Source organism: Staurois parvus, unplaced genomic scaffold, assembly GCF_062004578.1.
Source record: "Staurois parvus isolate SC_StPar_1 unplaced genomic scaffold, SC_StPar_1.0 ptg000414l, whole genome shotgun sequence".
In the NCBI taxonomy this organism is placed as follows: domain Eukaryota; kingdom Metazoa; phylum Chordata; class Amphibia; order Anura; family Ranidae; genus Staurois; species Staurois parvus.
The window spans coordinates 6,391,256-6,404,510 of record NW_028318210.1 but is presented as its reverse complement, the minus strand read 5'-3'; the positions used below and the strand labels follow the sequence as shown (position 1 = coordinate 6,404,510).

The window sequence follows — 13,255 nt, the reverse complement described above, 5'->3', positions numbered from 1 at the left end:
TGAAAAGACACTCTACGTGGAGTGAGAAGGCTTTGCCATTGGGGCCTATGATGAATAGGGCAAGAATGCACATTACTTCATGGTCCTGCTGACTCAGAGGTCAGGACATAACCCAGCCAGGTCAGGGCCGCAGCTCCAGCATCAGGTCACCAGCAAATCTCAGGGGTATACAAACCCTGGGAAAGCTGAAATGGAGCTGCTACTTTACTTTAGATAGAGATTAACCACTTCCAGACCGAACACTTTTACCCCCTTCCTGACAGGGCAATTTTCAGCTTTCAGCGCCATCACACTTTGAATGACAATTGCGCGGTCATGCAACACTGTACCCAAATGAATTTTTTACCATTTTTTTTGAGACAGATAAAGCTTTATTTTGGTGGTAGTTATTCACCGCTGGGATTTTTATTTTTTTTTGCTATGTAAATGAAAAAGTCCAAAAATTTTGAAAAAAAGTGTTTTTTTTTAAATAAAATTTAGCAAATAAATAATATTTCGTCATAAACCTTGGCCAAAATTTACTCCGTTATCTTTTTAGTAAAAAAAAAAAAAATATCCAAATTAGTTTATAAGCAAAAATTATAATTTTTAAACATTTTTATATTATTATTTTTTATTTGTATTTTTTTTTCTACATACTGTCACCCTAGCAGTACAGTGTGACACTGTACTACTTGTGGGGGGTGATGAAGATTTTTTTTTTTTTTTTTTTACATGGATTGCTTTTACACCCATATAGGGTGTAAAAGCAATCATTTCTCTTTCTCTCTGTGTGCATTTTTGCAGTCATTGAGAAGTACTGAGTGAGCTGTGATTGGTCACAGCTTGTCACATGGTACAAGGCTGTTGTGAATAGCCTTGTACCATGTGACCTCTGTGATCATTCACAGATTTCACACGTAGTAAGCAATGATGTCACAAGTGACATTTTGCTTACTACTTTGCATGTGATCACTGATTGGCCAATCAGTGATCACATGATCGGGACCTCGTACAGAGGTCCCGTCCGACGATCAGTGTTTCACTGTGTCCAGAGGACACAGCGGGCACCGTATCGCAGTGCTGCACGCTCCCAGGGAGCGCGCACAAGCAGGGGGTGGGGAGGCCATTTATAAACGGCCACCCGATCCTGCACTGCCACCGTCCGGCCGTTTATATACAACGGCCGGTCGGGAAGTGGTGAAACTATCATTGAATACTTCAGTGGTTAATTTTTTTTTGTTAATTTATGATTTTCAATTAAATGACAATTGTATGAGTGTGACCTCCTAACAAACTTAAAACCATTGCTCAAAACTGGGTATTGTGTACATTATGTAAATTGATTTGATTACCGAAATAAAATTATAAAAAGGTTGAGCATCTGTCCTTAAAATGTTTTTTTTTGTTCCAGCAAACACAGAATGTTTTCCATTATCAAACTGCCACAAAGAGCTTTTTAACAAGAGAGAGAAACAAAAAAGGGAAAAAACAGGGAGAGAATAAGATCTGCTTGTTTTTCACAATAATCTATAATGTTGGTGAACAATTCTAACTGCACTAAAAAGGTAAACCTGACCGAGCCTAAAATATTGCTAAATTTATATCAGTGCTGCCACCATGTGGGGTTTGCAAGTACCAACGTCAGACCTCGAATTGAGCCTTTAGTTCCCGTTTAGCTGCCCTGGTATCTAGGCCCTGGATGAATATATGGCTTTAACCACTTCAAGTCCGGACACTTTTACCCCCTTCCTGTCCAGGCCAATTTTCAGCGCTGTCACACTTTGAATGACAATTGCGCGGTCATGCAACACTGTACCCATATGAATTTTTTAGCATTTTTTTGAGACAGATAAAAAAAAACAATAATTTTGGTGGTATTTATTCACCACTGGGATTTTTATTTTTGTTTGCTATATAAATGAAAATGTCCAAAGTTTTGAAAAAAAGGGTTTTTCTTATAAAAGTTTGCAAATAAATAATCTTTCTTCATAAATCATGGCCAAAATGTATTCAGCTATCTTTTTGGTAAAAAAAAAAAAATTTTCTTTTACATTATTTACTTTTTTAATATTATTTATTTAACATATTGTCACGCTAGCAGTACAGTGTCACCATAGTGAACTACTTGTGGGGGGTGATGAAGATTTTTTTTTTTTTTTTTCACACACTGATTACTTTCACACTCATAAAGGCTGTAAAAGCAATCATGTCTCCTTCTCTCTGGCTGCATTCTTGCAGCCATTGAGAAATACTGTGAGAGCTGTGATTGGTCACAGCTTGTCACATGGTACAAGGCTGTTGTGAATAGCCTTGTACCATGTAAACTCTGTGATCATTCACAGATTTCACATGTAGCAAGCAATGATGTCAGAAGTGACATCTTGCTTACTACTATTCATGTGATCACTGATTGGCTAATCAGTGATCACATGATCGGGACCTCACACAGAGGTCCCGTACAGTGATCAGTGTTCCGCTCCTGCACTGCTCCAGTCTGGCCGTTTATGTACATGGGCTGGACAGGAAGTGGTTAAAGACTAAGTTCACCATTTGTAAAAATAAATAAATTCACATTTTTTTTTTACAGAGAAAAATAATGTGCTTTTATTATTTTTTAACCTTGACATCCTGTAAAGCATTACACTTGTGATCAGCAGATTGCAGGTGCAATGCCAGAATCTTGCAGACTTTCAGTCAGCGGTTTGCCCGTACCTCCCATATGAGCAGACAGTTATTGTAGAAAGAATCAATGAACTAAGACAGCGCTCACCAGCACCCTCACAGTTCATTGAGAACTACAAGCCATCTGCTGCAATGGAAGATGGTACTTGTAGTTCATTCATTCACAGGAAACTATGAATGAATGACATGGCCACATGGGAGAAGCACCGCACAACCACATTGTTTTTGAATTGTGATAGTAGGTGCAGGGAGAGAATCCCCTGTCACAATGAGGAATCAGGGGAGGGGGTCTGGGCAAGTGCTCTTTGGTAACATGTTACAGCCCTAAAAACAGGTGTAACCAAAGGTGAACTTTTCCTTTAACTTCCACTCAAACTGAGATGAAGCCACACTCCTCCTGATTAGCAATGCCCCGTCATACAACTGTTAGGCCACATAGATACGGGCGGTTTGAGGCATTGAGCGTAAACTGAGGCCAATCTGGTGAACTACACTGCAAGAAGCATGCAGATAGGAGAAGACAGAGAGATGAGGCCATCAGTCTGCTTCTGCTCCTTTCATTGTCCAGTCACAGAATGGGGTGGAAAGGGGACCTGTAAGTAAAAATAAAACTGAGGCAGATTTGTCTAAACCTCATGGCTGGGTGGTCAAATATTCAAATCATCTGGTATGGTAAACAGCTCCTATATATTGGTTTAAGGCAGTTGTGCAATGGTTTTTCACAGAGCAGCCCCAATCCTCTTCTCAAACCCCTGATGGCACTCCTGGCTCCTTCCCCGTCGAGTGCCCCATAACAAGCCACTTGCTATGGAGATAATCATGTTGGCTAGCTCCCGGGAAGCATTCAATATTTCTATATGGAGTGTGGCTCAGCCCTGTTCACTCCTGGTGGGGGGAGCTGCAAACAGAAGGTTTTTTTAACCCTAAAAAGGAGAAGTAAAGCTAAATCTATTTTGGCTATACTTCTATGGATCACAGGAGTACAGTTCGTTTTGCAATCCTGTGACCCGTTTTCAGCTGACATCACAGAGCCGGTCCAAGCTCTGAAAACATTCCAACCATATGGTCTGGATCCACTAACATGCCTGGACCAGCACCTGGTTCAGCCTCTCAGCAATCAGCCTGCGTAACTCCCTCCTGACTCAGCACAGCCCACCACTTCAGTGAACACTGGAGTGACAGTCTCCGGCTCTCTGCTCAGAGCGGAGGAGAGAATGGAGTGATCAGCGGTGTTTGATCGCTCAGTATCAGACTGATGCTGCATCCACCCAGGTGAGTATAAATGTTTATTTTTGTTTTTTAGGTCCATTCTTCTCTTTTAATGCATTGAATGCATTAAGGTAAGAAATCAAGCTTTACAACTACTTTAAATCCTGCAATAAACTATAGGATTCAATATATTAGAAGCCATTTTCAATATCATATTGTTCGACAGAAATTGCAACCATTTATCAGTAGTAATTAGGTGAGACACAAAAGGTTGCTCAGTAAAAAGATTACAAATAAGTGCAGCATTTACTATGTACAGAGAAAATCAGGCCTGAATTGACGTTTACCTTAGGTACATGTTCCAAATACTGTTTCCCTGCAGACATCTGAGTTATAAGGCGGAATTTGTTGTCCTGAAGAACATAGATTCCCTAGGACAAAAAGTGTCATGATAAGCAGAGATATGAGAACACACAAACATTATACAACATATGGGAATTGGTTAGAGTGGAGATGTATGGGCTTACACAAGAACTACAATTGTGTTAATCACATTGTACAGTAATACTTATTTTACAACTGAGCACATTAGATACAAATCATCAAGGCTCCTGAATGTCATTGCACAAAAAAAACTTCTAGCACCAGATTTGGAATGTTTTTTTGTTTTTTATCAAGATAATAGAGAAAATGTTTATTGTCAAGATAATAGAGAAAATGGAACAGTACTTACAGAATCCACAATGACATTACTGCATCAGCAGGATTACACATATATAGAACAACGTGAAGACACAGATCCCGTAATGGATAGAATCACAGAAATGGTAATAAAACAAAACAGACACCACAAGGATCCAAAACGTTCTTGACAATACCTTACTTTTTCCTTTTTATTCCTTCCCGTCCAGATGTAAACAGAAATGGGGGAAAGGAACAAGGCCCAAAATATGCCTTCAAACAATAAACCCCCCCCCCCCCCCATCAACAACAGCACTTCAGCCTGGTAGTACTAGGGTCATTAGTTCAAATCCCAGCCACGGCACCCCCTGCCTGGAGTTTGCATGTTCCCCCTGTGCCTGCCTGGGTTTCCTCCAGGTACTCCGGTTTCCTCCCACACTCCAAAGACATGCAAGGAGGTTAATTGGCTCCTGTCTAAATTGGCCCTAGTATGTGTATGTATGAATGTGAGTTAGGGACCTTAGATTGTACACCCCTTGAGGGTTAGGGACTGATGTGAATGTACAATATATATGTAAAGCTCTGCGTAAATTGACAGCGCTATATAAGTACCTGAAATAAATAATAATAAACAACAACCTCTGGTTCACCCGAGACATCACATCAGAAAGAACGGGAGATGCACATGATCTCCCCCAAGGGAAGGAATGGAGCCACACACCTGATATAAAATATCACACCTGCAAAAGTCGGTCCCCTATCAATTGAGGAGCGAGCTCAGGTGTATCCAGCCAACCCTGCCATACCTGCTGGAACTTATGGGAAGCATTGCGATGTTGGTATGGGAGTTTTGCAATAATGTTTCTTAAAGTGGAAATTCACTGCAACTGAGCAGCACAAACCAAAAACAAAATGTAATTCGTTTTTAGTATTCAAAGCAAAGTCACCCATCCATCCACATCTGCATGCTTAATTTGCTAAGAAATCCCCCCCATCATTTCTAGTTGTGGCCAACTTGAGTAAGGTCAGATGATTCATGTAGAATTTACCTCCTAGAACCCATCTGCCCTTAGCTCAGGCATACAGGCAGGAGAGTGAGCTTAGCTGAGAAAACCCCCTCCTCTCCTCCTGAAGACTCCTGGGATGTATGATATCATTTGCCTGGGCCTAGAAACAAGGAAACAACTGAAGAAAAATAAAAATAGCTAAAAAGTAAATATGATACACTTTCCTATTACGAATGCTAGCAGAATAAGGATTAAAAATAGTCAATGTTGATTGAGAGAGTGAGGTTCTGTTTTAACATGTACTAGATTGTAAACTATTCTTGCCTATGGCCCATGTCAGATTGGTGATCCTGTCACTGGTGTCAACTTGCCAATGACAGGATTATTAAGACAGCAGAGACAACACTTAACTGTTCCTATAGCATCGCTCTGTTACTGGCAAGACTACTGGCATGTTGCTCCATTGCTGCTCCCTAACTGGTGAGCAAGATTTTGTAGTATTTCAGCCAGCAAAGGATGGGATGCCATGAGAGTAGGTGTGAGTGTTCTCTCTGCTCTCTTTAGTGATCCTGGCAATGGCCACCAGCAATAGGATTGCTAGTCATGATATGGTCCTAGAAGCAGACACCAAAAAAAGCCTGCTATTACATTCCCCGAAAAGGCTCTTCAGTCCCCCACACCCCTTTATTTTCATTTTGTTACTGATGTCTTATTATCCCTGAATTCATAGCTAAACTCCATCAGCTCCCAACCCTGTCCAAAGGAACTGCCCTTACTGGCTGCTGAGGCAGTCTCACTGGACAATGGAAGAGCGGCTGGCAGGGTGCAGCCCAGTAACACTGAAACCAAATCAGTGAGGAGCACAGAAGATGCTTTTCTAAGAATGATAACACGTGGCATCTTGCTGTGCCTATCCTTAGGCTGGCCATACATGGGTCGAAATTCGACCGATTTTTCATCCAAAAATAGGAACTAAGAATAATCGGATGATTTTCGCTCTGTTATTGGGTCAATGGCACCGGCCAATTTTTGTGGTTCCTCCCCTTTTCGGTGATTGGGCATGTTGGAAAATTCGTGAAAAACGACCGATTTTCGACTCAATGATGGTCAAATCGTACGATCATTTTTCCAAAACGAATATGCGCATGAGCCGTGACCTGGAAGGAACAGAAGTTTCGCCTGTTATATGGGGTGAACTTTATGACTTGGTCGGCCGATTTTCAAAATCATTGATGGCTCCATGGGATTACCGAGCGAATGACGTTTTTGATTTTTGGACGAAAAATCGTTCGGAATTCGAACCATGTATGGCCTGCATTAGCCATATTTATTTTAACTACTTGTCTACTGGACAAATTCTGACCCTTCTCACATACATGTAAAAATCAGCATTTGTTTGCTAGAAAACTACTTAGAACCCGCAATCACTATACATTTTTAGGCAGAGGCCCTAGAGAATAAAATGGCGGGTGTCGACATTTTTTATTTCACACAGTATTTGTGTAGTGGTTTTTCAAATGCAAATGTTTTGGAAAAATACACTTTAATGAATTTTAGTGAACACAAACACAATATAATACCCAATTTTTGGTAAACTATAAAATAATATGTTACAATGATTAAATAGACACCTAACATGTCACATTTAAAAAATGCGTGCGTCTCTGGAACGACGCCAAACTTTGGTACCTAAAAATCTCCATAGGAGAGGCTTTAGAAGCCTTTACATGTTACCAGTTCAGAGTTACACAGGAGGTCTGGTCCTAGAATTGTTCGCAATGATACCTCACATGTGTGGTGCGATCACCATTTACAAATGCGTGCGAGACTTACGTATGCATTTGCATTTGAGAGTGAGCATAGGGGGACTGGGTCACTTTTTTTTTTTTCAAATCAATTTATTTTATTTAAAACCATTGCTTTTTACACTGCCCCTTTCTTTATTTTTTAAATCAACTTTATCGCCATCACAAGAGAGATGAACAACATCCTTTATGATACAAAAATAAGCATGAAGAGATCTGGGGTCTATTAGATCTCTCCTCTGGTCTCCAAAGCAGCCGATCAGACACAGATCGGTCTGACCAACTGCTTCACTGGCCGGTAACTGAACCGAAATTGGAAGTGATGAAATCCTCGTTGCTTCCAGTTTCTGACCTCACAGAGAGGGACGAACGTCAGTTCCTCCCTCTCGATGTAATGCAGCTGATACCACCAGTCGGATCGGTCCCAGGCTCAATAGGACAGAAGAGCCCAGGAAAGGTGGTGGTGTGCGGGGGGGGCACCCACTTTCCTACAGCCATTCAAGTCAGAAGCAGTATCGGCTGGTGAAAATTTTAATACCGGGATGATGCCTGTAATTGTAGGTATCCTCCCGATACAACCACTTAAATCTGGCAACGTCATATGAAGTCCTCCCAGGGAAACTAAAAGAATTTGGAACCTTGTCTTCTATTTGTGAGCACAGGTGTCTGCACTGAAGTGTATAAATCAGCTCCCAGCACAACAATGCAGACTTTCCATTAATAAATACATATGTAAGTGCAGGGGCGGACTGACAACTCATGGGGCCTCCGGGCAATAGGGGATCATGGGGTCCCTAAATCCTCACCCACACTCAAACCACACCCAAAAAAAGCCTATGAAAAGATACCAGGGGCATCTCATGGGGCCCCCTACTGACCCTGGGCCTTCGGGCAGTGCCCGAGTTTCCAAATGGTCAGTCCGCCCCTGTGTAAGTGTCTCTGCCCTCACTGGCCAACTAAATTCTACCTGCTACCTGTCTACAAAAATTGCAAACAACAACTTCTGCAGCTCTAATCTAACTACTCAAAGCAGAGTTCCAGTCAGTTTTGTGTTTTTTAAAAGTCAGCAGCTACAAAAACTCTAGCTGCTGACTTTTAACCTCTTTCCGTCTGGCCCATGCCGATAAATGGCCAGACGGGAGCACTGTTGATGCGGGGGGATGTTGCTAAACATCCCCCCACATCCATTGCCTGTGCACGCTGCTTGGCACCGCGATCAGTGCCCGGTGTGATCGCACAGAGGTCCCGATTCATGTGATCATTGATTGGCCAATCGGTGATCACATGAATAGTAGTAAGCAAGATGTCACTTCCTGACATCATTGCTTACTACGTGTGAAATCTGTGAATGATCACAGAGGTCACATGGTACAAGGCTATTCACAACAACCTTGTACCATGTGACAAACTGTGACCAATCACAGCTCTCACAGTATTTCTCAATAGCTGCAGGAATGCAGACAGAGAGAAGGAGAAATTATTGCTTTTACAGCCTTTATGGGTGTAAAAGCAATCCGTGTAAAAAATCACCCCCCACAAGTAGTACAGTGCCATGGTGCAAGGGTGACAGTATGTAAAAAAAAAAAAAAAAAAAAAAAAAAAAAAATGTAAAAAACATTTTAATTATTTTTGGTTATAAACTAATTTGGGCATTTTTTTTAGATAGATGAATACATTTGGCCAAGATCTATGAAGAAAGATTATTTGCAAAATTTTATAAGAAAAACACTTTTTTTCCCAAAATGTTTGGTCTTTTTCATTTATATAGCAAAAAAAATAAATATCCCACCAAAATAAAGCTTTATCTGTCTATAAAAAATTCTAAAAATTTCATATGAGCAGTGTTGCATGACTGCGCAATTCTCATTCAAAGTGTGATAGCACTGAAAGCTGAAAAGTGGAAGTGTCCGGACTTGAAGTGGTTAATAAACACACACTTACCTGTCCCAGGGTCCAGCCATGTACTCACCCGCGCCATCTCTTCTTCTCTCCCCAGCGCTGGCATCACAACTGTGGGCACCAGGCTGTGACAGCTTGCGGCTTCACAGCCAGGTGCCCACTGCACATGCACGAGATGTGCTGCGCATTCTAATTGGTCTGGCAGTCTTTTGGGACCTGTGAAAGTCCCCAGGAGACTGCAGGAGGAAGGAGGGGGCCGAAAGTGGGAGCAGGTACCTGTCAAAAACAGGTATCCCCTCCCCCACTTAAAGGTGCCCATTGTGGCAGTGGAGGGGAGGAGGCGGCAAACAAGCGGAGCGTCCACTTTTGAGTGGAACTCCACTTTAATAATAATACAAGATACCTTTTTATAGCATTTCATGTTAATAACCAAGTGAATTAACCACTTGTCCTCCAGAAAATTTACCCCCGTTCCTGACCAGGTCTTTTTTGCTATTCAGCGCTGTGCTAATTCAACTGGTAATTGCGCAATCCTGTACCCAAACAAAATTGATGTCCTTTATCTCACATAAATAGAGCTTTCTTTCGGTAGTATTTGATCACCTGTGCGCTTTTTATTTTTTGCGCTATAAACAAAAAAAGACCAAAATTAAAAATAAATAAATATTGTTTTACTTTTGGCTATATAAAAATGTATAAAAAACTCAAAGTTAGTCATAAATTTAGGCCACAATGTATTCTGCTACATGTTTTTGGTAAAAAAAATCCCAATAAGTGTATATTGATTGCTTTGTGTGAACGTTATAGCGTCTACAAACCACGGTATAGATACTGCAATTTACGTCATTTTTAGCTATACGGCGCTGCGCTAGTTTAACGGACAATTGCGCGGTCATGCAATACTGTACATAAATGAAATGTATGTCCTTTTTTACACAAATAGAGCTTTTTTTTGGTGGGATTTGATCACCTGTGCACTTTTTACTTTTGGCGCTATAACCAGAAAATTTTGAAGAAAAAAATTTTTTTTGAAAAAAACAATATTTTCTCATTTTGGTCATAAAAAATATCTAAAAAAACTAAAATTTCATCATAAATTTAGGCCAAAATGTATTGTGCTACATGTTTTTGGTTAAAAAAAATCCCAATAAGTGTACATTGATTGCTTTTTGTGAAAGTTATAGCGTCTACAAACTATGGCATAGACAATGGAATTTACACAGCTTTTACTCTCTGACTGCCCATCACATCTCTTGAGGTGCTAAAATACCAGAATAGTACAAACACCCTCAAATGACCCCTTTTCGGAAATTAGACACCCTAAGCTATCTGCTGAGAGGCATATTTTTTTTGTGTGCTATAAACAAAAAAATACCGAAAAAATTTGGAACCCCCCCGATATTTTCTCATTTCTGTCATAAAAAATATCCCAAAAGTTCATATTTCATCATAAATTTAGGCCAAAATGTATTTTACTAAATGTCGTTGGTAAAAAAAAAAATCCCAATAGATGTATATTAATTGGTTTTTGTGAAAGTTACAGCGTCTACAAATGGTGGTATAGATATTGGAATTTACGCCATTTTTTGCTATACAGTGCTGCACTAGTTTGTGCTTTCATGCAATACGGTACATAAATGAAATGTACACACAAATAGAGCTTCCTTTTGGTGGTATTTGATCACCTCTGGGTTTGGTTTTTTTTTGTGCTATAAACAAAAAAAAGACTGAAAATTTAGAAAAAAAAACAAAAATACAAAATATTTTCTCATTTCGGTCATAAAAAAATATCCAAGAAAAACCCTTAAATTTCATCATGAATTTAAGCCAAAATGTATTTTGCTACATGTCTTTGGTAAAAAAAAATCCCAATAAACCTGCATATTAATTAGATCTGATTGGTTTGCATCTACAAACTATGGCATTGATACTGGAATTTACACATCTTTTATTTTCTTACTGCCTATCACATTTCTTGAGGTGCTAAAATATCAGGCCAGTACAAAACACTCCCAAATTACGCCTTTTCAGAAAGTAGACACCCTAAGCTATCTGCTGAGAGGCATGTTAAGTCCATGGAAGATTTTTAGTTTCCACAAGTTTTTGGAAATTTTTTTTTTTTTTTTTTTTTTTTTACACGAAGTTGCCATTTAAATGATTTATTTCTCGCACAAGCCATGGGTATATGTGGAATTACACCCTAAAATACATTCTGCTACTTCTACCAAGTATGGGGATACCACATGTATCAGACTTTTTGGGAGCCTAGCCACATACAGGAGCCTGAAATCCAATGACCACTTTGAAAGCCTGAAAGTTCCTCATTTCCTCACAGTTTTGGCGTCCCTGAAATGCCAGGATAGCACCAAACACCCCCAAATTACCCCTTTTTGAAAAGTAGACACCCCAAGGCAGCATGGTGAGTATTTTGCAGATCTTATTTTTTTCTTTCACCGTGCCGCCTTGTAGCAGTATTTCTGCTATAGGGCAGTGCAGAAGTGGTGTGTAAATATATATATTTATATACATACATATACACACACATATACATTGATTAACAGGGTTACATGCAGGGGCAGACTGACCATTTGGAAACACGGGCACTGCCCGAGGGCCAGGGGTCAGTAGGGGGCCCCATGAGATGCCCCTGGTACCTTTTTCATAGGTTTTTTTTAATTTGGGCAAGGACACAAGGGCCCCATGATCCCTTATTGCCCGGGGGCCCCATGAGTTGTCAGTCCGCCCCTGGTTACGTGTCACCTAGAATTCACACCTACACAAACTTGTTGTTTTTTTGTAATCTTAAAGTGGAACTCCAGAAAGAAAGTACTTTTAATTGTGATTGGTCTAGAGAAGCTATGTGTAATGCTTTGCCAACTATGTCCAAGTAGCAGCTTGAGATACTTAAAAAAAATTAATTTATACCAGCCATTCACAAAAAACCTTGTTTTCTTTAAGTGGATACAGGGTTTTCTGTGAATGCATGAGAGGAGATCCCATAGTTCCTCCTCTCCACTCATTCAATCACCCTACTGAACAGCAGAGCTGATAGAGGGAGTTGGAGAAGCAGCACAAGAAGCCATGCAGATAGGAGACAAGAGCACAGAGATGAGCTCCTCAGTAAGCTACCTCTCCTTTCACAGTCCAATCACATGGTGAGGGGGGAGAGGAGACCTGTAGGTAAAAGCAAAAAACTTCAGCAGAAAAAGATTAGGTCCCCTTCCCATCTAGACAGAACTTGCTGTGGAGCAAAGCTGTGTAAATGTTTTTCATGTATTCATTTAGTCGTTTGCCTGAAATTCAGCTTTAAATCGCTACATTAAGAATCTCTGGAGCGTTGGCTGCTACTATTCTGCATCTGGGCAGTTAAGAAATCTGAGAACTGTATATGTCTGCAAACCTCAGCACTTGGGTTTTCCACTTGTGTCTGACGTCGCTGGCTACCCAAACGGAGCATGCAATGTGTACTCTACAATCGAAGCACACAGACCAGGCTTCCAGTGGAAAGATACCCTACACGGATGATGTGGGCCCCTTATGTCTCACCTGGTGATTGGTCCGCAGATTGTCAATTTGCTTTCTGAATACTGTAGTCCAGAAGTCTTTGCAGACAAACTTCATGATGTCCAATTCATCTTTGAACCTTGCTGTGTCTTTGGTAAACCTGATAGGAACCATGAATCCATGTTAAGAATAAACAATTTTAGACAGAAGCAAGTTGCACTAGATGTAACAGTTTGATTTTACAGTGAAATAAGAAATCTGTTAGCTGTGAGACATTTTCTGTGAAGTATTAACCACAATCTAAGAATTCTTAGTAACGTTGGGGAAGCAGAACTATTGTTTTTTGCAGAATCAGTCATTGCTGACACCATAAAACCAGACTGTTTTTAATGTTCAAAGATCTCATTACTTAAATATATACTCTTACAGATGGCCTATACCAAATTAAAAAAGAAAAAAGCGCCATTTACAAAAATCACCTAAGTG

The 13,255-nt window shown here is 40.3% G+C and overlaps 1 protein-coding gene across 3 annotated transcripts in view; it reads right to left on the bottom strand.

The window, feature by feature from the left end:
* TRAPPC6B (trafficking protein particle complex subunit 6B) overlaps window positions 1-13,255 on the bottom strand; it is a 39,808-nt gene that overhangs the window by 15,393 nt on the left and 11,160 nt on the right. For 2 of the 3 annotated variants that reach the window (XM_089686896.1, XM_089686897.1), the window contains exons 3-4: window positions 12,812-12,929; window positions 4,221-4,304 (exon numbers count right to left, since the gene is read on the bottom strand). In XM_089686896.1, coding sequence (XP_089543022.1) covers window positions 4,221-4,304; window positions 12,812-12,929 — 202 coding nt within the window. Of the gene's footprint in view, window positions 1-1,845; window positions 3,258-4,220; window positions 4,305-12,811; window positions 12,930-13,255 lie in introns of those variants that run through there. The other variant, XM_089686898.1, reaches the window with a different exon arrangement.